Consider the following 23,597-nt stretch of genomic DNA (forward strand, 5'->3'; position numbering starts at 1 on the left):
ACTTTTACATGTGAGAACTGCATCTGCACAAGCAAAGATGTGAGAAACAAGTACTTAGGAATGAAGACATGCTTTTAGCAGCCTGCTGTAATACCTGCTTTCCTCTAAGCTCAGCAGACATATGCAAAAACAGCTCCACAGGCTGAGAAACTAGCAGCAAGGGTTTGAATTCAGAACACAGCGGTGCAAAATACAGACATCTATTTACATCACTTTAAAAATTAAGTGAATTATCACCTCCTGATCCCAGGAGTGCTGAGAAACTTGCAAACTGCCTCAACTGCTCAGGTGCTGGGCTGAGCTAAAAGGATCCTCCTGCCATCTGGGGGTTTGCACAACGGCTGAAATTTCAGATGAGCAGGAACAAATTGACAACAAGCTCTGAGGCTTTTGAAAACACTGTGCAAAATGGCTTCAAAAACGCACAGGAAAGAAGACTTCTGGACTGGATACAGCGCAAGCCCAGTGAAGGGCACGAGGTATTCCATGCTGGTGCTGTTTTGCCAGGTGCCCATGCAGTCCCCAGGGCCCCAGCATCGCTCCCATCAGCCTGGCCACCCCATGACCAGGTTCAGATCTGAGTTACGATGGTGACACCAGTAAGAACCCCCCCCATGGGGGAGCAGAACTGGAAGCCAGCAACACAGAGCTGACGTTTCAAGAAAACTGTTGAGAGAAACCCAACTGCTGTGTGCCAACAGCTGCGAGCCCTGCAGAGAGGGAGGAACCCACCTACAGGCCTATTAGCCAAACACAGGATGGAGAAATAAAAGCACTTAACGAACAAAGCCCTTGCAGACAAAGTGGTGTAAAGAAGAAAGAAACCCTCTGTTAATGAGGCCTGTGGAAGAATGGATCTATTAAAGAATCCATCTCCTCTGCATCAATTGGTGTCAGCTAGCGCACGGTGCAGAGCGAGGCGTGCACGTGCTGAATGGGAGCGTTATCTAAGGTTTGGTCGCTGATGCTGGGCTTAATTCTCCACATCCTCAAGCTGGCAGGACTATTTCTGCAGAGAAATGATAAGGACCACAAAAAGCCTGGAGAGAGCGCGTTTACCTGGAGACAATGAGCAGCAAAGCTGTAATTGTATAATCATACTGCTGCAACTCTGCTGGCATAACAAATCCACACAGGCACTCCAAGCAAGCAACTCTTCCTCGGTATAGCTTACAGTGCTTTCAACATCGCATAATTAAGCAGTATAAAGATATATGCCCAAAATATCACAATTATTTTGTTACACCAGAACAGCCACATGGCTCCGCTTATTTCCCATAGAGAGTGCCTCCAGGAGGCAAAAATCCATTGAAATATTACGCACTCATGGCAGCTGCAGTGTCAACGAATGGCTGATTCCAGAGAATTACACATTCTACCCATCTCAACTCCGTAATGTGCAGCCTCTTTAAGTGCACTAGATGCTGTGTTTTCTCCTCTCTCCATCATGCTGCAGCGACAGCTGCTAACGCCGTACCTGTATTCCTGCTCCTTCGGGGACTGTTATCTTCCACACACAGTTGAGGCTATTCAGGTACGGCTCAGGAAAGCCCGGGGAGAGGATGGTGCCTTTGCGTTCAGTCAAATTTCCACCACATGGCACTGGAATAAGCAAAGAAACACTTGAACATGAAAGGCCTTGGCTTTATGCTAGAACATTCTCCTTGAAATACCTGTCTGTTGACAAAAAAGCAAGCAGAACTGGCTCATGATTGCAAGATATGATTTGCAGGGATAATCTCTTTTCAATAACTCTCTCATATAGCTTCTATCACAGGCAGCAAGCAGGCCTTAACTGGGGGGAGCACTGAGCACATCAGCCCAAGGGACTCATTCTTTAGGCCTGCTCTCCTCCAAAGAAGGTGAAAGCAGTTTTCAGACGGATTTTGTTTATACTAGCTGCTGTCCCCAATGTCAAAACCAAGTATTGGACCAAGAGGCTCCTTCCCTAACATTTGGGGTTTGCTGTTTGTTCACAAACAGGCCTGGCTTTTGGATGTACGAGGTAAAAAAATGTTTCTTGGGTTTTGTTTTAACCATCCCAAAGTCTCCTTCTCTGGAGATATTCAAGGCCTGTCTGGATGCCTACCTGGGCAACCTGCTCTAGGGAACCTGCTTTAGCAGGGGGGCTGGACCCGATGATCTCTTGAGGTCCCTTCCAACCCCTACAACTCTGCGATTCTGTGAAACATCATCATTTATTTTTATTTTGCTGAACTGTATTGCCATTTGTCACCTACCCACACAGGTGGGCACAGAAACGTTCCACTGTGCCAGCGCGCCGGGCATGGTGAGGCACTCGATGCTGCGGGCGCCCTGCAGCGCGTAGCCGGCGCTGCACTCGAAGCGCACCACGGCCCCCACCGCGAAGTCGCTGCCCAGCCGCCGGCCGTAGCGAGGCTCCGGGACTGAGCTGCACTGGGTGGCACTGGTCCGAGGAACAGCTTGCGGGAGAAACCAGCAGATGAGGGTGCAGTTGTAAAGCAAAGAAAAAAAAAAAAAAAAAAGACAAAACATAAGAAAAAAAAATAATTGTTAAAGTGTACCTTTGGGAAACTTAAGTGTCCGGATTGTAAGCATTCATCAGTACAGGAGGAAAATACAGGCTGCAGGTGCTCTGGCCATAAGCTCTGTGAGGACAGGGCCAGCTTTTGGTTCTGCACTTGCACAGCACGACCTGTGCCAGGGCATGGTGAAACCCATGGACAGGACGAGAGTGGGCAAGCTCCGCAGCCAGGCAGGACACCGGTACCGAATGAAGTTACTTTTCCCTCGTCATGTTAAAGATCCAGTAAAAGTAAAAATAACACACACACCTGATTACACTAGACCCCAGAGAGTGGCTGAGTCCAAACATGACCGGTGAGAAGAAAAAGCAATAGCAATTCTCTCAAACTTCTGTCAATTCAAGTGTTGCTTGAAATAAAAGCAGCTAGGACATTACAGAACCGTGCGTCTTTCTAAACAGGAGATTGTATGCCTTCAAAAAGCTTACCACCACATCAGAAAGGTCATTTCTACATAGGGAAACCGAGGCATTCAGCAATGACTTTCTGAAAATTGGCTTGCCTATAATGCTAGAGCCTCAGCGGAAAGCACTATAAGGTTTCTCAGCTCACTTGGCCTCTTTACTACTAAAGATGACAATTTTAAACAATCTTCTTCATGTCAGGAGAGGGAAGAGAAAGAAAAGGGGAATTTAAGTTAGGATGCTGCATCACCAACTGTTGAAATTGCCTGCATTCCTGTTCAGTCCTGGAAACAACAGCTAAAGAAAGAAACAGCCTGACAGATAAGTGAGGGGAAATACAAGTCAAAGAAGTGTCATCGCTGAGGAAAAAAAATAATTCATATTTTTCTCTGAGTTGCTTTACAATTTATTAGTGTTTAATGCCTGAGTTGCTGGGATGGGGGAAAATGTAGCGATGATGAGCACATTAGCTATATTGTTTGTTTGATTATCATTTGATTCAGCAGATGAATGTCAAATCATGCTATGCTTTTATTTAACCCATGGTGCCTTTGACTCCTCCAGAAGCCACACACGCGATGGCTCTCCTACTGGTACGTGGACAGCCTAGGAAAGGGGAAAGTGAGAGGCTGAGCTGTGAAACATGTCAGCGGCCTTGGGAGGGGAACAGAGAGGCAGAAAAGGTCCACTCATGACAATGCTCTACTTTGGCCACATCCAAGATAGCCAGAATATTCATGGATCTGTGCCACTGCTCACATAGCCCCAGTGCAGCCATTTGTGGCTGATGAGCATGTGCTTGGCCTCTCTCCAAACCACCAAAACGATCTCAAATGTGTGCTTGACCCTTCAGCTCCACTCTCCAGTTGAAGCTGCTTTCAACGTGCTGCTTCAGGCTTCCGATGCCTTCACCTCAGGGGAACCTGCGATACATCTGTATGGCTGGGTGGGGGAGGCTTTGGGAGAGACAGAACTCATTTGTACAAAAATGACAGTAAATGCCATTAGATCCTGGCAAGACGAGTCAAAAATAGGCATGCCTCTTCCTTTTACTACTGCAGCAGTCACTGAAGAGTGTGCAGGAAGAAGGAGGTAATCTTTTCTGATTTCACAAAAATCCTTGTTTTGGTGAAATCTTTAACAATTACTATCAGAATTAATTGTTTTACAATAATTAGGCAGAATTTTAAAGAGAATTGATCTCAGTACGCTATGAAATCCCAAACATGCCTTACTTCACCCCCAGAGAAGGTACAGGGTACCCCTGCTGCCTTTCACAGTACACGTCAAACTTTGACTGAGCCACAACTACACAAAGCATGTGGGTGAGAAAAACCCTTCTGTTTTCCCCCTAGTCTGTACATCGCTTTCTGTTTACTACTTTAAAATCTCTAAGTGGGACTCGCCCAATGCAATGCAAGCTGTTACCAGAAAGATCAAGGGGCCAAAGTATGACAGCAGGAGACCTAAGCCTATGACATGCAGAGAGGAAGGATTGTGCAGAGCTGCTAGACAAGTGCTCAGCTGCTTACACTGAGAAATGTGCTAAAATGCCAGTGGGAAAACCTGCTTGGGTATAAATCCCAAGAATTCACTGCGTACTCAGGGCATGACTCAATGAGATACTTCTGATACTAATCCTGAGATGTGTGAGGGTTGAGGGCTGAGTGAAAGTGGAAGGTCTGAACATTTAGTACCTACAGGAACCAAAGAAACCTGCAAGTCCCTTGCTATCAAAATAATAATCTTAATCTCCTTTGGTATTTCCTGTTCAGAGAGAGAGAGTGCAATGACCCACAGATGTTGAAAGCTTTTAATGCTGTCCACAACACTTCAAGATGTACTTTTGACTATTATCTCCTAACACCAGTTGAAAGACATCTCCAGAACACAACCATACTCACCTTGGTAGACGAAATGAAAACCTTTGGCCGTAGACTGACCCTTGGAACTAAATTTGATGAGAATCTGGTTGGTGGTAGCTAATGGGAGTGATTCACCTAGGTGAGGAGAAAGAAGAAAAACAGAGGAGAGAGAATACAGCATTAGCTATGCAAGTGGCTTGCTGAAGCCTCTCTAAGGCTTGCACCCAAAACTGTTTTGCACTGAGCAAGGTGTTAAATAGCAGAGTGTGTTTTTTACCTTACTTTTTCCAGCAGCAACAGGGATGGGTCCCTTACCTGTATGAGAGCCTGAGAGGGAGCTGAGGAGCCGGGAATGCTGGTTGGGGCCATCGTGGACTTCAATGACATCGTTGAGCGCTGTCTGGAAGAAGGCAAACTGCCCGAAGACCACTGTGAAGAGAAGGAGAGGCCGTCAGTGTGGGCAGTGCGGTGAGCAGTGCTGCAGCCCATGCACTGCCAAGGCCTGGCACTGAGACATTTCAGCTTCTTTTATTTCAGGAGCTTGGCAAGGATAAAAAGGGCCTGACTGACAGCCCTGGAAGATGGGAGCCCTTTATTTATCCACAAAGTCGGCACAGCAGAAGCAGCAACCAGCCTCCCCCATGTTCACTTGCCAGTAGGCTCTAACACTGATTCATAGGCCAAAAAGAATTGTTTTATGAATCATCCTGTTTGCCTGCCTACATAACACAAGGTATGTAATTTCACCAACAGATAATTATTATTTATTATTTGTATTGAACCTCTGTCGTGAACTGGGCTCTTGTTGGGTTAGGTATTGTACAAAACCTGAACAAAATAACAGTCCCTCTTCTGAAGAACCTAATTCCTAGATTGAGCCTCTCTGGTCAGGGAGGACCACTGCTAGGGAGAGAGCACACTCACTATTTTATACACAGTCAGTCCTAGGGCTGTCTACAGAGACTGCTAATAAGTAAGCCATTCAGTGCTCTGGGTCTCACTGCATACATTGCAAATGCACTTTAGGAGCAAGCAGAATTTATAAAAAGGGAGAAAAAAATAATGAGGGATTAAGGTGTTTTCTTCTTTTAATAAACTAGTGCAAAAATTCTTCGTTTATTTATCTTTATTTTTCAGAATACAATAAATGCTTTTATTCCTCTCCCAAATCTGCCTTTCTCCCCCCATCTCCTCCCCTAGCTTCACATTTTTAAGTTGTAAGTGCCCAGTTGCAGATTTGCAAACTGAGAGGTCTCTTGCTGTGAAATTCATCATCCACCGAGCTACAACATTTGTTTCCTGCACATTCAGGTCTCCAGCACAGCTTTGATGCTGGGAACACTGAAAAAGTGACGATAGCACACCCTGACGCCTGCTGTCCACAGAATCAGAGAAGTGAAAGAGAAGGGAAATGCATAACATTTGCTACTAATGGTTTTCTGGTTGTTTTTAATGAAGCCATTGAAAGGTAGCGGGTGGAGAAGAGAAGCTAATTTAGCTGTCATCCTACCGTAGGCAGAATTCACACTTGCAGATCAAGCCTGTCTAGCCCACTAGGTATTTTGTTTCTTAAGACAATATCAAGATCAGGCAGAGTAAAGCAGGTTAAAAAGTGTAAAGTGTAAGAGAACAATGTTCTATTTCATCAGTTAAACCCGGGAACTTGGACATAACCTAGATCCATACAGCCTGAAGGGCAATTTGAGTGAAAGAAGCTTTTAACTGAAGCCTGAACACAGTATCCTTATTTTGCACCTTGCAATAATCTTAGCAAAGGAAATCATAAACAACTGAAAAGGCCATAGGGACTGACTAGAGCTAGACCGATGTAAAGCACTGCGAAGCTGCACCAAATAACAGAATTTAGAGCCTGACCGGGCTGTCAGTGCAAGTGGTTTTAAGGAGCATTAAATTCCCTTCAAATAAGAAAATATGTTAACCAACACTAATACCCATCGAGCTAGCTGACTCAAAAGTTCCTAGAATGTCCATCATTCTTTTATCCAACCTCTGACCAAAATGAAGTGGCATTGGAGTCTATAAAAAGCACGATGCTCCATTGAAATGGGCCCAGCTTTAACGCACATTCAGGTCGCAATTCAGTAGACAGACTGCATGAGCAAATAGTTGCAGAACATGAACTCATTGAGTGTGTTACCGAGACACAGATTTGGAGCTGTCAGAACTGCATCTACCAGCAGGCTCTCCCTCAGCTAAAAGGTGGTTTCCTGTGATCTGTAATTGCACTGTATTCATTTAAAAGTGTACCACGCACAGGTCATGGGGAAATTACAGGACAAAATAACATCAACAAATAAACTTTACTCAGTTAGTATGTGTTTATAGCAAATACATTTTGTACTCTCTGCTAGCATTAAGCAGCATAATTTATTTTTTGCTGATTTCTCAACTCTGCACAACTGGATACAGTGCAGGAACTGGAAGGAGAATAACAAGACTATATTTTTTTTGTTAGTTTTGTGCTTTTCCTCATTTTTGATAATTTAGAAATTTAGAAAAATCTTTACTGACCACAACGAAGTATAAGTAGCATGCAACAGTGCCACTAAATAGTTTCCAATCTCCCTTATATTTATTTACATATGCACTTATTCTACTGTTTCATCTAAACAAACCCAAACAAGAGCCAGGAAAACAGATTTTGAGGTGTCTGAAAATCTGACGAAAAATATACCGTAGTCCTTTGGCACAACGATGAAGTACAAGCAGACTTGTCCACTGGTGTAATTCTGGGGGTAATTTGGAGAAAGGACCACGCCATCTGAGCCTGTGTACTGACCGCCACAGGGTGCTGCAAGAGAAAGTCGAGAAGAGATCACTGAGTGTACCCTTACCAAGCCTGCCATGAACCATCAGCCTTTTTCCCCACTGCTTTCAAATCCATCTCTGCCCACGTTTTGTAATTCTGCACAGTGTCAGCTGCCCCGACCTATGATCGATTCCGTGCTTCAGGCATTGCAGCTCTTGCTGCAAGTTCTTATTAAGAAAAATAAGGCTTATCCTAACCTGAGTTCATGCCCGCTTCACATTTAATTATTAAGACCACGCTGAGGCTAAGGGATGCCATGTGTGGTGTTGTAGCTAATGGGTGATTTGCACTGCTCTCCACCGGCTCTTGAAGCTCAGGGCTTGACAGAACCGAGTCCTGCTCCTTTTGCCCTCTCTCAGCAGCAGGAGCCTGGCTGCAGTGGGAACAGTGCTCCCCCCGCCAGGGCCTTTCGAGCCAGAGATCTCATTCCTCCAGTCATCCCAGACTGACAGCTCTCTCTTCTGTCACTTCTTATGCTAAGAAGGCCTGGCTGCAAACCCGTCATTTAAACCATTTTCTCATTAAGCCAGAAAATGAAACAAAACAAACAAAACCCCAACACAGAACCCCTAAGACAAAATTGTCTGTTTTCTCAGTAAATTATGACCCTGCTCAGGAAAGCACATGCTCAAGGGCTTTGATTAGCAGGGATTAAGTTGAACAGATGTTTAAGTTGTTGCATCCTACCCTGCACTAGGGAAACAGGTTTTGCTATGCACATAGCTGCTCTGCTCAGTTTTCTCTCTATAAAATGAAGGTTCAAGAATCCTCACGTAAGTCAGCTTTCCCTGACCCCAGGGTGTTAAAAAATGGAAGGATTATGAAACGCCGAGAAAAACCATCTCCATCCCCTTGCAAGCATTTCTATACAAAAGTAACAACAAGCTTTGCAACTGGATAAAATGCTGAAGTATTTCGTGCTAGGCAGATCATCCTCTTCTCGCCTTTTCCCCATGGGCCTTACCTGTACAGGTGGGTCGAGGCTTGTTCCATGTGGGTTTTCCATCTTCTCCCATTATGCACGTCAGCGTGGAGACTCCTTCAATATCATAGCCGCCGTCACAGTAGTAGGTAATGGTGGATCCCAGTTTCAGGTCTGTACCCACCCGTGTACCGTTCTTAATTGAGCCAGGATCAAAGCAGGACTCCCTGGGATTTTCTGTAAGATGAAATTGCCAAGATCTTTACTGGTCTGACAGAGCGGTTTTCAAATTGTGGACAACAGCACATTTTTTGTGCTTTTCTTGTCTGGGAATCTCACTTAAGCAGATTACAAAGACCAGCACTGTTTGCAGGGTTTAGATTTCAAGCATTCTCTCATGCTGCTGAATCTGGGAATTACACGGGTCAAATTCTGGTGCAGACCATTTGCTGATGCTCAGCTCCAGCTCCAGCACGAGCAAGAAGGAAACCCTCACTTCATACAAATTAACTGGTACCCAAAATCCAACCAACAGGGCAACTATCTACACTCGCTCTCCCTCTTCAACAGGAGACAGGCTGCAAGAAACTCTGCAAATTAGGGCATATAAACACAGATTGAACATACAACATATTTCAGATGTGCTACATCTGCTCACATTATCTCCTTGGCACCTATCACGCCACTATCTAAGAGCTGTCTGCTCTCACCATGAAAATACATCGTGCCACGTGCTAGCTGGTTGGTTCTCCAGATGTGCAGCATGGCTGCAATTATTGCAAAATGATTACAAGCAGTTAGACAAAATGAAGACATTTTTCTCTCTGTTCACTATGCCCTGCAGAGTTAAAAACCCCATTTACATATGAAAATTCCAGTAAAGACTAAGAGCCATCAGGACTTGGATATTTCTTTCCTTTTTCTGAGGGCTTTTTTCTTTTTTGCCTTTTTTTTTTTTTTTTTTTTTTTTTTTCCTGCATGAAATATAATTAGAGGCTTTGATTAATCCTGCTCTTTTGTCATTTGGAAATTGCTCATTAAAGATGAGGGCTTTTCTGAGAGCAGTGGGTCTGTGAACAATTATAACGTGTTTAAGCATTAAATCATGGGCTTTTTAGTATTTGGGGAGGGGTTGGATGGGAGAAGGAGAAAACAGTCAAGCCCCCAGATCTTGCTTTTGTTCTCCCCTCTCCCCCTGCTTTGTTCCCAGTGAAAAACAGGATTAGCTTTATGGTTTTCTTTACAAAATAGCTGTCCAACTGGCTAGTGATCCAGGTAAACAGGGCACAGCAGGCTGTTTTTCCCTAGAAGAGCAGTTCCCAGTTCTGGGAGCCACATCCTGGTGAACCCTCAATGCTCCTCAGACACCATCACACACCTCTGTCATCAGACCTTAAATCATGACCGTATGGCTCTGTGAAGTCACCTCACAAGCTGCTTGTGGCCTGGTTGTGGTCAGTGAGTGACCCATTGGCAATGCCCCTGCTCTTGAAGGAGACAGAGCCTAAGAGGCAGTGCTGGGGGGGGCGCTGGGACTCCTGGGCTCTCTTCCATGTTTGTGTCTGGCTCCATGAAGTTTGGACAAGTCGCTCTTCCTTTGGTGTCCAACCAGAAAATAGGATGCTTTGGTTTATCTGAGCCTGGGAAGATACACACATGTGCCTAGAAGCGTGATTCACACCATGCTCAGAAGAGAGCTTTGATACTGAGAACATTGCAGAGAAGATTCAGGTTTTAAGACAAAAGAATTCAGTCTATGTTTTTATCCCATTATTGGCCGTGTGTGATCTGATGGAAGGTCCTGCTGAGACACCAGCTAGACACGATACAGAAATCTTGATTGTGATGAGTAAGATATGAGGACCAAAAAGCTTGGTTTAGTCACAGCACTGGAAAGCAAAGTCCTTAGCGTGTGGGTCAGCTGGGATGAACATATTCTCTCCTCATTCTTCCTCATGCTTGTGACACATCAGCTGCAGTTGAAGTGAACAGGCAGCCCTTACCATTACAGCAAGTCCTAGGAATATTCTGGCACAGACTGGTCACCACAACCCACAGAGGGGAATGAATCACTTCGGGCATGAGGGCACTGAAGATGAGCGGTGCAGTTGCAGAGCTCGGAGTTCCCTTCAGCACACAAGCCATTTACAAGAGTCAATGCTTCATCTACATGTCCAAAATATGTCTTCACTCTGCAAGCTTTTACTTCTCGGAATTGTTAATGTTTTAGACCCTTTCATACAAAAGCTGCACCCAACGGCTTTCTTATGGCCACTTTCTGCCTCTCTTGTTATTTTGCACAGCCTCGCTGCCTTTCATCTAACGAGCTGATGCAGCTTCAACCTGCCAATCAGCCTCCCACCCAGCTGTCAGATGTCTCAGCCATGTGCTTGATCTCAGTCTCTGCTCTTGCTTTGAAAAAATCGTGATGTTCAGCGCTCAAGTCACTCTGCTGGCTGCTGAAAAGGGGGTGGTGGCCGATTGTTGAGAGATGACCCCGCTGCTTTTGTTGTGTTTTCCTCATTCTTGACTGTTTCTGTTCCCTCGAGGGTCTGTGCCTTCAGGGACCCCACTCACCTTGGATGACGATGCATCCTGACACTAGTCCTACGCAATCCTCCAGCTGAACACTCCTCCGCTGATGAACTGCCCCGATGATCCTCAGCAGTAGGCTACAAAGGGAGGCAGGAGCTCAAACTTAAGGAAGTATTTGGTTGCGTGGTGACAGCAAGAGACTCGTAGAGGGATGTAGTAAAACCACAGCTTCCGCAGCCTTTGATTTATTGGGCTACAAAGTGCTTGCTCATTTAGAATTAATGTTTTATGTTCAGTCACGCCCTTCAGAAATCAAGGACTTCACCCTGATGTCCCAATTAACAGGGAGTCAGGCTGCCAAATGTTTAGGAAAGAGTCAAGACAAAAATGCCATGAGAACTGGCTCATTAGTCCACAAAAAGAAGTTTTCTGTGATTCCCCTCTCCTTTCCCAAGGAAAGCTCAAAGCCTGCAGGAGCTCCTAGAGGAGGAGGTCAGGCTTTTATCTGCGTGTTCAAGAACGGCTCCATCAGAGAGCACTGGTCTGCCCAGCGCATCACGAGCTCCTGCTCTGTGAACATGTGCAAGCCTTTAATGAGCATTAAGCCTTACAGCAACACCCAGAGAAATTGCCTAAAAGAGTTTTTCACAGCAGCCACCATACACGGAAGAAAGGACAGACTAACATCAGGATCTCCCACGTCAGGTGCAGCCTTGGCACCCCAAACGGCGAGGCTGCTGCCATGCCAGGCACCAGGAGCACAGCCAGAAGTCACCCCAAGGAACAGAACCACCTTTCCCAAAGAACAGATCTGTGTTTTCAAACTCAAGTTGTTTCCTATTTCTGACCTTTTTAACAGCAAGCAGTACTAGATGTTTTTAAACAGCTTGCCTTGCAACAGATTTTGCAGAATAGTGTTTCCGTGGGGAGCTTCCACCTTAACTAACCCATAAGTAATGCTAAATATATGTTTATATGCTCAGGATGGGCAAAATAGTTCTGGCAAAATAATAATGGATTTGAAATAAGTTTCTTTTTTTCTTCTTTTTTTTCCCCATTCCTTTGGATGGGTGAAAAGTAATCGGTTTTGCTTCATTTGCTTTCAATTTCACGCCTCTTCACTTTTGGCCTCTAACAGAAACAGGAAGCACTAAGAAAGCATGAGAAAACCTACTGCCTTGGAGCATCCGACCTGGAAACTCCCTCCCGCTTTCCGCCCTAAGCATGAGGAGCCAAACCTGAATATGCAACTTGGGTCACATTTGGTATCAAACCACCAGGATGTGTCGCTTGGATGGAGGCAGGGACTTAATGGAGTTTGACCCACTTTTATGTCCATGACTGCAGATCCACAACACACACAGAATATCACTGAGAGGACAATCTGGGAAAAGCTCTCCAAATGACCAGCCTGCCTTTTACATCACTCATAAAGTGTGGTCTCAGTTTAAAAATATCATTATGAGTACGCGGACCGCTTCTCAAAATCTGTGGTTTGCAAGATGATGCAATGCAAACCGATTATTAGAATTCAGTTGATTTCCCAATGCGAAAAGATAACCCCTACCACACAGATTCATCCCCAGTCAAATTTAAAAGGGTATCTAGGAACACTTTCTGGCAACAGTAGCTTAATGGGAGACCCTCTCACAAAGGGGTCTTGTAAATCAAGTGGAGACAGTTAAACCTTAAGCAGTAACTGGAACAAGAGACACATTTTAGGTAGATCAGAAGCAACCTCCTGTATTCATGCTCTTGTTTTGTAACTGTCTTTCCTATTTTGTAAAGAACTTATCACCCTTTTGCTTTGGTAGACTAAGTGTTGCTGGGCTCTAGTGAATGTGCTATGAACAAAGCACACGGGTTTCAAAAAACCAGCATTAACTAGTGTTGCAGACAAGCACGTTGTTGAAGACTGTGATCACTTCCCAAGACCTATAACAGGGTGCCTGAGGAAAGCACTTCTTCCTTTTCAGAAGCCAGCCTCAAGCCAAAATCTACTTGCTATTGCTAAGTCACCCCAAAGGATAAATTCCTCCCCAGCTGAAATCCCCCAAACTATTTAAGTTTCACCTTACCCTTTGAACCAATCCAAAGCTTTGTGCAGACAGTAAACAATTTCAGTGTAATAATTTAAGAGTGCATGGGGGAAGCGCAGTTTTTTTACTAATAACCTTAGTTTGATTTTTCATTCTGCTGCCCAGATGACAGCACATCATGGGTACAAAGCAATGATATGTGCTCATCTATCAAAAATCTTGCTGGTGTAGTACATCAGCGTAGCTAAACTGGGAAATTGCCTAGCCGAAGATCTGCCCTCAAACACCTTCCTATGGCATTGCTGCAGTCCCACTTCACTCTCACTGTCATGCTCCATGCAAAAATCAGCATAGTAAAAGACAAATTCATTCTTTTCTTACTGTTTTCTCCATTCTTCCTGGCCCCAGAGGACAACTTTCTCTTGAAGAGCCATTGCCCCTGAAACAATTTCAAATGAAGTGCTGAAACTGTTTGAAATTCACCCGACACACCATAGCTCCAGGCTAGCGATACAGTCCCAGTCCCAGAGAAGATGCAGGATTTCAAGGAGGGACTGACAGATGGCTGCTTTGTTTTTTTTTTCTACCCAAACACCACCAAAAAGGGGACTATGAAGCCCCTGGAATTAGCAGCATTTCACATACGACTGGCACAGGTGATACAGGGCATTTAGGGTGGCAGGGGCAGAAGCCTACGTGGGCTGCAACGCTGACCGAACACAATGAGGAGCTGAGAGGGACAGAGTCTTTGAACTGTACTTGGGATTCCCCGCTGGCAAGGAGCCGAGCTCGGCATTTGATTTTTCCTCCACCCGTGCTCCCCCCCCGCCTTGCTTTTCTTCTTCCTTCAATTCCCCAAAGTTCTATTTTCTGCTGCTTCTCAGACTTGAATCCTGGGCTCCTTTTAAAGTGCGGGGAAATTAATGAGCAAACTTAAAGCCTCATTCTTTTCTCCCAGCAGTTTGGCTTTGTGGGAAGTATGTAGGCGCGATTAACACTGTAGGAGTATTTAGGAGAAAAACGCATCACACAACAACCCTAATTTAATGAGATTTCATTTGTTAACTACTTTATGGCTACCCAAAAGGCATATGGAAAAGAAGAAAAGACCCGAGACTTAATCTTTAGTAAAATTAATTCTAATGAGGGCAGAAAACTTTTAATCTCTTGAATCTTAAGCAGTACCAGTTGTCTTCATCTTATTATTTCATAATTTCACTGCAGGGAAATTAATCTGTTCAGTATAAATAATAGGAATTGCCATTTCACTATAATTTAATCTCTGGTCAGGTAAATTCAATAGCAGGAGCTACAGGCGGGATATAGGGTGCTGGAAAAGAGAATTGCCCAAGCACGTGGAGAAAGCAGCAGCCCATCAGCTCTCCAGCACAAGCCATTAGTGCTCCCGCAGCACACAGTTGGGCCAACAAGAGCCAACAGCCTGTTTCACAGCGTACACCATGGATGCAAAGCCATGTTTTATAGTGGCATGCATCCAGGACATCTGAAGCTATCAATGCTTTTTTTTCCCATACAGCAAGCTAGTATATATAGGCCAGAGCAGGCTTGAAGAATCATTTCTTTGTAGCCCTGTTTTTTGCACCTCTTAATCCTTTTCTCTGTGTTGCATAATCATGGCTCATCAGATCCAGCTTTTCAGAGCACATTTTTCACTAGAGTTTGTAACAACTCCATTCTTCTATCTATTCTGTGCACAAACTAGTAACATGCTCTGCCAAAGCCTTCCTTTTGCTCCCTGTCTCCCAGAGCAGCAGTGCCAGGTCTGTCACTTCTCAGCTTGCTCCATCAACAGAGAGGCAAAAGCATCCAGGGAAAACTCTAACCACTGCCCATGTCTCTCACTGTTAGAGCTGAAGCCACAAAAAAAGTGATCCTCAGCCACACGACAGGCCTTTTATGCTGTTCTTATCTACCTTATGTCACTGTCTCTTCTGCCAGCCTACAGAATCCCCTCTCTGCATCTCTTACTTTTCCCCACTGTGCATATTCAGCAGCTTTGGTGAGAGCTGGAGAGGCAGCAGGGTTACTGTCTGAAGAGAGCTTTCCATAGCTTCTAGAGCTTCTCCCACCTGGTTCAGCTAGGTGGTCTAACCTGACAATAAATGCAGGTAAAATCTCAAGTACTTTGTTGAGTTAGCTGGGCCAGATGCACCCCTGGGCAGCTCTTACCTGTGTAGTCAATGACAAATCCAGTGTTGCTGACTGATGCATCACTTCGGAAAGCAAGGAAGAGGCTGTTACTGCTGCTCTCTATCCTCTCGGGTAGCTGGGAGCCATAAAAGCTTCCAATCAGGGGGCTGAGAGAATCGGGTCCATCATAAATATGAAGGAAATCATAGCCAGGCTCCAAACTGAAGCTGCAAAAACAAAAGGAAGAGTGCTTGAAGCACAAGCATGCTACAGCAGCCCTTTGGAGAAGAGAGGCTGTGGTATTGATGGGCTGCACAACCACACAGCCGAGAGACTGCTTCTGCCCGAAGCCAGCTCGTCCCCTAAGCACAGGACATTTCTATCTCCTTTCCTCATGCAAGGAGTCAAGGACCGGTGATGCAGCCCAGAGCACGTAATCTTACATCCCGTGAAGTCACGGGGGTTTCCTATCTTCTAGTTACATGGACATGTTCTTTAAAAGCCATGCACGTATCAGGGAGGAGCTGCAGTTGAAATACGTGCACATTCTCCCAAATTAAGGTACCATTTGAGAACAGGCTACTGAGAACTATGGGGCCAGTCCTCCCAGGTTTGGTTTGGTTTCTCCAGGTAGATCACAACCCACAGGTTGAGCCACATGAACCCCATGGCTCACCCAGGCAGTGCCCCACAGCTGAGACTCCTTCCCCATCCCCACATACAGCCACAGAAGGAGACCAAAACAGCTCTCAGGTACGTACATATTGAATACCAAGGCAATGACATAGTCAGGAGAGACGGTCAGCTTCCAGTCACACTCCTTCCCTGGCGGGTAGGGCTCTGGGTACTGCGGGGACAAGATCACTCCTGCTGGTCCTGTCAAGATACCTCCACAGGGAGCTGAAGGCAATCAAGCAAAGGGATGAGGCTTTGTCTTAGAGAAACTTTAAAAATAGCAGGAAGGGAGGGAAAAAAAAGAGAAAGGTGGATAGATAAAGGGGACAGAGAGGCAGTTTGCAAGGTTGTCAAATGTTAAAAGAGATGTATTGGAAGAGCTTGTAGCAGCCCTAACAGAAATGAGGGTTCTGTTCTTCCAGACAGGGCACACAGAAAAAGGGCAACTAGGGATGCTATTACAATCCTCATGAGATATGAGTAACCAGAAGGAGAGAGAGATGCTTTTGTTGCATTTATTTAGGCAACTCCTCATCAAAGTCTGGACTGTTGCTAAGAAAGTGAAAACATGTTGTCTGGTACTAATGATTTGTTCGCGTTTATTACAGTCGCCAACACGTTAAATGCCAAGCTGATTGAAAAATCAATTATTACTTATTTGAGGCTGAAACTGCCTGCATCTGTGTCCACTGTGGCGAATACTCATGATTGATTTATTACTGTCAGCCTTTTTGCAGTCTCTTCATGAGGGTCGATGCTCTAAAAATTCCCCATTGCTCAGATCAATCCTCCCAGATTTGGGATGGGGTAAGAGAAGGGAGCACAGTCTGCACTGAAGGCAGGTGTTTGACAGTAACCAGACTAAATGCAAACACCAAGTGGGAAATGAAGTAGTGTGGGACAGAACTAAGACAGCAAATGTTGGAAGGCTCTTCCATGGAGGTGTGTGCGTGTACAACCTGTGGACCTTTTTAAAGCCCTCCTTGCAAATACACAAGAACCTCCAAATAACAGGTAAAATTTTGCTGGGCTGTACTAGAAAGATCACATCAGAGAGTAACCTAGAGATCCTTCTCCAAGGCCCAAAAGCAGCTACTTCAGTCAAGTCCAGCTGCAGGGTACTGCAGGAACCAGGAACTTCCATCCCTCTTGAATCACAGCACAGACCAGCGAAGAGTTTATCTGAAGGTCACGCACAAATAACTTGGAGGAACAACAAGCACGTATTCTGTGTCCAGTAGCCTTCATGGAGCATTCCTCTTCTATACTAATGTCATGGGAAATTTTAGAAGAAACTAAAGACTCATTTTTGAAAAGCCTAAGGGAGATGACTGTTCAACACTCTGATTTCTTTGAAAATCCCACCCATAATCTCCAAAGGATTTGAACTAGAAGCTGGTTTCAAGTCATAGCTATTTGGAGTTGGGTCAGGATCCAGATCTCAAATGCCCCAAAATCTCTGGTGGTTACTTCGACAGACATTTCAGTTAAGCCCACTTTGTTTAGGGACTGCAGAAGTTGTACAAAAAAAGTTGTGAAAATATATCTGAAATGCTAAGGACAGCCATCTAATCCAAGCCTTTAGTTAAACCCCATTTTCCCAGTCAGCTCTATGAGGCCTGTCTCTATAGCAGTTACAATAAAACTAGTGTTATCTGGCTACTGATTATTTTTCCCAATCCTTTGCCACTGAAGGGAGGGAAGAAGCAAGACATCGCTTTCAGCTTTCTGCAGCCTATCAAAGAGATTATGTCTCCTAAAACAAGATTGCCAGGCCTCTGTTCCAAAAGGACCCAACACGGTATCTCTGAGTCAAATTGCCTGCAGTAAAGATGACCCATGAGAATTCATCCCACACCTAGATTAAGGCATTGGCTATGCAGCTCTGAAAAGGACTGCGAGCCCAGCTTCTGGTGTGAAAGAAAGCTCAACAGGAGAATGACAAGATGGGCATGACATGCAACGATATGACTTAGATATAGCTCCGGGAAAAGTAAAAGAACTGTCTCCATCAGGCTGAAGGAGTGCCACACTCGATCATTAGGACAGTCATTCAGAAAACACCAAGTCATCCTGCAGGGAGAATAAATCCTATGCATGCTGCAGAAGCTTCCTAGCTGGCATTAAATCAGACGTTAGAAACACAATTAACTGATTTTCATTGCTTGGGAAAAAAAACATTGCACAAGAAGGGATGAAAGTTACAGGGTAAATAATTGGTGGCTAGCATTTAAATGGACAGTAAATTTGATGTTTATTGCTCCTGTGTTCTTAGCGTGAATATTTTTGTGTTCTTGACATATGAAATAAACCCTCATGAGTTTCTTTTATTACTTTATGAACTCAAGGAGAATGTCAGATAGTTCCTTCTTGTGACAGAATTTGTTGTCTTCTCATGCAGAAATTATTAACCCATGACCCCAATCCTCTCTAGCAACCTGAGTTTTAAAGAAGTCTTTAATTTTGACCTGTCAGGTTAAATAATATCACTTATGTTGCAGAATGTCCTATGAGCTTCCAGCATGAACTAAATTCTTATTGTCCCAGACACTAAACAGTAGCTCTGTGAGATGGCTGAGACCTGTGTACCCTGTTGCAAACCTCTTCAAACCAGGTGGGACTCAATCCCTTCGAATATAGAAGTTTTGCAATGAAACTGGGCAGGGAAGCCAATTCAATGGAAGGATGGATGCTTGCTCATACCTGTGCAGGAGGGAGGGTCTGGCTGCCAGAAAAATCTGTTCTCAATCTGCACACAAGTGATTTTGGCCTCCCCTTGCAGAGCGTATCCTGGATTACACTGGAAGACGATGGAGTCGCCTGCCTCTTTGCTGTCACCACTCCGGCTCCCATTCTGAGGAATCCCGGGGTCATTGCAGGAAGTGGCAGTGGAAACTGAAGAGCATTAAAAATATATATATATTTAGCACAGACTTGCGGAATTTCCTCTCAGCTTATACCTTTCTTGCTTTGTCCAAAAATGAAGCATCTTATTTTCAGCCACTGTCAACGCACTACATTTCATCCTAAAACTTCAAAGTTCCTTCCCTATTTGCCATTGATTTACCTGAAATACATCTGCTAGTTCTTTGAATACATAATTGCAAAATATTTTGCAGATGATTGATTACAAGAACTTTATGAAGTTTCCATCCTCCCCGCACTGGTCTCTCCAGCAGAGACCTTCATTTGTTAAAGACATCTATTTCCAGAGTGGATCAGATACAACCTTAGCTCCTTCACATCCTAATTTCAGCCTGAACCAAACCCTTGTTACTCTAATATCTTACAACTGTTTATTTTTAGCATCCTTAACCCAGTGTTTTCTCTGCAGAAGGAAGGAGCATCATTTCCAGCGGTGAAACAAAGCCACAGCAGGGAAAGACTACTGCATTTGCTATAAACTATGGAGGAGATCTATGGCACGCTGCCGTCTGGTTCCTGGCTGTTCCAAGTCCCAAGCTACCACCCCATCAAGGAGCCTCCATTTCCTCCTATTTCCATCTTGACTTATTTGCAGAGGACAGAAAGGAAGAGAGGAAGGGAGATAAAGCAGAGATTCACACGGCAGATGCCAAGGGCTGGCTGTGCTTAGGCTCTGTCCTTAAGCAGATACCCAAGCAATGACTTCATTCTCTATCCTTCCCCCTTTGGTATCTCTTAAAGTTGCCACATGCACAAAAACTGGCTTTTACTTTGCACTGAGCATCTGCCAGGCCAGCTGGTAAAGGCTCTGGGGAGCAGCAAGTTCAAGTGCACTACACAGAGTGCAAGTTTGATGTATAATTGTGCGCAGGCATGTTTACTTAATAAGTCCAGGCATCCACTGATCTTACATGGCATTTTTATAGAATTCTTTGTCAGGCACATGCTGCAAAATACACTAATCTGCTAGCACTTTTCGCTTCCCCTGAGTGGGAGGAGAATTTAGCCTTTAGCCCTGTGAAGCATCAAGCCTGACCTTTCAGAAATACACGTGTTGCCCTCCCAGCCTCGCTGCCATGTCCCTTGGAGGTATTGAACGGCTCCCGTTGGTCTCTCAGCTTCCCTCCCCAAGTGCCTTCTCGGCGGGGGGCAGGCAGCACAGCTTCTCTGCTGGCTGAGCTCACGACCTGTCAACACTACAGTTATTTAACAGCAGGGAAAGTCCTGGAGTGACAGAAGTTTTGCAAGCTTATATAGATCATTAAAGTTCACAAGATCCAAAATTGTATACTTCTGAGCTTAGGGCTGACTACTTAGTCACACCTTGTGAACAAAGGCTTTGAACAGAAGCATTCAATAAAGACCAGCTCTGTATCAGGCAGCCGAGCAGAGCTTATTTCCTGCTACGTTGATATGAGTCCATTACACCTAGCCAGTTTATAGCAAGCCCTTCTTAAAAGAGCCAGAGGAAATCCCTCTCTCTCTTTCTGTGCTACTGAAGATAAGGCAAGTTAGCAGCCCATCCTGGTCTTCGTTGGCAGGCTGTGACACAAGCCTGGCAAAGAGAGAGGAAGGCAGAGCTGTGCTCAGTAGCAAAGCTCTCCCTCTGTCAGGGTTATCCCAGAAGGTCTTGTGCCAGTGCAAACTCTTCCCAAAGAGCTGGCCTGCTCTCCAGGCCATGCAACGCACCCAAAACAGAAAACTCTAGGCAAAAACCTGGGAGAGAGAGAATGGGCTCTGCTGCTTTGATATGTCTGAGTCACAGAAAAGTGGTATCATTGCTCACCCAGCAGTTTCCTGAGCTATTTCCTACCATCTCCAAAATGGGCATCTGCCTGGTTAGTTACTGGACACGTCAGTGAAGGCCTGCATCCTGGAAACCTCTGTGAGAATACTGAAATGCATCACCCTAATATAACTGAAATAAATGTACTTGCGAGGCCAGGTCTTTGGTAATGACCACCAGGACTTAGGCAATGACAGGCTGCAGATGCATTACACTTAGTGCTGCTGCTTGCAATGACATTCCTACAGCAACTAGAGCTTTTGGGGCTCTGCATCTAAGAGGATCCAATTTGAGGGATTTTAAATAGACTTGATTTTCAGACACCACTGACCAACTGCTCTCAGAAAGCCTGGGGGAAGCTGCTTGTGTACTGGTGTCTCTAAGGGACCGAGTGGGAACATGGTGGAAAATATCTTTAATTCCTATCGAGTATTCCACAAAGAACTGCTTGTATCTCGCTGCCAAGTTCACCACTGTGAAGGTGACTGTAGCAGAGGGGAGCAGAGAATTTACCTGCATCGCAAGGACAAAATATGTGAGTTTTCTCTATTTGCAGAGACTCATCTGCAGCAGAGCACAAATGGCTGGAAGATTGCACAATTCCTGTTGGTGAGTCCAATACAATGTCACGAGCTTAACGCCAGCAGAACTTCATAGGTGGACCCTTGAAATCACTTATCAGTAAAGCCAGGTTTGGACAATACTACGGAAAGAAGGTAAAGCCTACCTGAAAACTGAACAGCAAAGCCCTGCTTGCTCGTGAAGAAATCCGTGTTGAACTGAAGGATGACAGAATTGAAAGTACTGTGGACATCGCTGGGTAAGCTGGACCCACTCATCTCCTTTAGGAGGATTCCGTTCTCCACCGGACCGTCCCAGATCCTCAGCACGTCGTGGAACTCCTCAGTGTGGAAAACCATGAAATGGAGCCTGTGTGGCAGAAAGAGCTGCAGGTCACACCACAAACTAAGCTCTGCCTTCTTCCATGGAAGGGTTACAAAGGTGCTTGCTACCAGCCCAAGGTACCTCGTCCCACTGAGTGTGTTCTCTCCTGGTATCTGCCACCCACCTCAGACACCTGTTTTAGCCCTCCACCAAACATACTCAGTCTATAAAAAACAGGATCTCTTAGTGGGATGCCTCCCTAGTAAAACACATCGAAAAAACAGAAAACAACTGGGTCATGGATACTAATGCTTTCTGAAAAGCCGTGTCCTTTGTGTTGTTCCCTAAGCAAACAAAATTACTACTCTCTCCTAAAAATCTTGAGTAGCAAAGGTCCAAAAGCCAACCACGAGCAGTGGAGAAATCCCCAGCTGGAAGATCGCTGTTGGTTTTGCACTGAAGGTGCTCAGCCATTACGGTGAGTAGCTGTCACACAGACAAAGGCTCAGTCAAGGACACGCCAGCAACCTGCAGCAGGGAGGCACAGAAGCTGTGAAGAGGAGGACGGGCTTTGTCCTTGGTTTTACGGGGCTCTATTACAGATAAACACGGAAGTATTGAGAAACTTATTCTAAAAGGAAAATTAGCAGTAAATGTGCTAAGGTCCCTTCAGACAACTGATGTATATTCATGCAATTCACACTTTGTCCCTATGTTGCACACAGCAATCACCTTGGCTGTCCTTTTGCTTTTTTTGTGTCCTACAAGGAACAGCTTTTTGTCAAGGGCCAGCATCTACTGATAAAACGCATTGATTTTTGTTACTTGCTCTCAGATCAAAGAATTTGCTCCTGGCACCAAGCTAATCTTGTATATCAGGGGAAAAAAAAATGGAAAGGAAAACAACCGGCACCACTCTTATTTAAAATAGCATTGTGCTGGAAAAGAAACCCTCACCAGGGTATTTGGTGTCCCAGAGGTTAATAAAAAAAAGGGCAGAAAGGAGTGTGTGTTGGGGACAGACAGCAAACAGGCAAGTGCAAATTCTGAACGCTGGATTGAAGCATGTGAGAGGAGCAAAGTAGCTGACATGGGAAAGGATTTTTACACATTTTACAAAGTTTTGGATATTGAAAAGCTCTATTCAGATCAGCTAACAGAATAACTTCGGTAAGAAATAAAAGAAAAGAGTCAGCATGAGCCAGCTCTCCAAAACACACAATAGGAAGGGAAGGGAGAGAAAACAGAAACTAAGAAGCTGGTGGCTGGCGGTGAAATTACACTCTGCTCTCCATGAGGTGTTTATTACAATGCTCTGAATGCAGATTGTGTTTCCTTACCGGGTGTACTTTATAGTTTTGTCTGCCCTGGAGAGAGGGCTGCAACGTCTTCAGCATTTGCATCAAATGCTCCTTGGTACACAACCGCCTGCAGCAAGTGCTACGTGGAGCTCTGCTTTTTCCTGCTTTTAAATTCAACCAGGGCTCTGCCTGCTTGACACTTCCCCAGAAAATTCCCCAGAGAAAGCCCAAGATGCTGCCAGGAGTCATCCTGGTGAGGAAACTCACTGCAGAGACTGCACAGGTGATGGACCTGGCTGGGTGGGAGGAGGACAGAAGCGCCCTGGTGGCACCCGGGACGGGACAAACTTGGTCACAGCACAACCCCCAGTGGGATGCTCCTCGCTTCCCACCCCGGGCTGGGGCAATGCCACACTGCACATCTCTCCAAAACAACCTCTGTTGTGGAAGGATGTAAAGCAGCTGCCACACAAATCCAGACTTTGCAAGGAGCTTTGGGATCTTCCAAGACGAGAAGTACCACCTAAGCATGAGATACCCTCGTTATTATTGTTACCCCTGAGGGAGTTATCAGCTAAAGGCTGCTGCCATACATCAGGGCTCAGTCCAGGGCTCACTCCTGCATTTAAAATGTCAGGCAACAAGAAGTCATTCAGTTACCTCTGTTTCTCATTGCCACATTAGCACTGGGGGAAATACCTCCTGACATGCT

At 45.1% G+C, this 23,597-nt stretch overlaps 1 protein-coding gene across 1 annotated transcript in view; it reads right to left on the reverse strand.

Moving 5' to 3' along the window:
• CSMD2 (CUB and Sushi multiple domains 2) overlaps positions 1-23,597 on the reverse strand; it is a gene marked incomplete at both ends in the record, with an annotated part of 284,745 nt that overhangs the window by 63,684 nt on the left and 197,464 nt on the right. Inside the window, 10 exons of the mRNA XM_084300478.1 lie at positions 1,478-1,602; positions 2,241-2,444; positions 4,876-4,971; positions 5,152-5,265; positions 7,532-7,648; positions 8,631-8,825; positions 15,353-15,540; positions 16,075-16,213; positions 18,692-18,883; positions 21,427-21,629. Of these exons, the coding sequence (XP_084156604.1) occupies positions 1,478-1,602; positions 2,241-2,444; positions 4,876-4,971; positions 5,152-5,265; positions 7,532-7,648; positions 8,631-8,825; positions 15,353-15,540; positions 16,075-16,213; positions 18,692-18,883; positions 21,427-21,629 (1,573 nt within the window). The remainder of the gene's footprint in view (positions 1-1,477; positions 1,603-2,240; positions 2,445-4,875; positions 4,972-5,151; positions 5,266-7,531; positions 7,649-8,630; positions 8,826-15,352; positions 15,541-16,074; positions 16,214-18,691; positions 18,884-21,426; positions 21,630-23,597) is intronic.

This window comes from Netta rufina, assembly GCF_964035555.1.
Source record: "Netta rufina genome assembly, chromosome: 23".
Classification (NCBI taxonomy): Eukaryota; Metazoa; Chordata; class Aves; order Anseriformes; family Anatidae; genus Netta; species Netta rufina.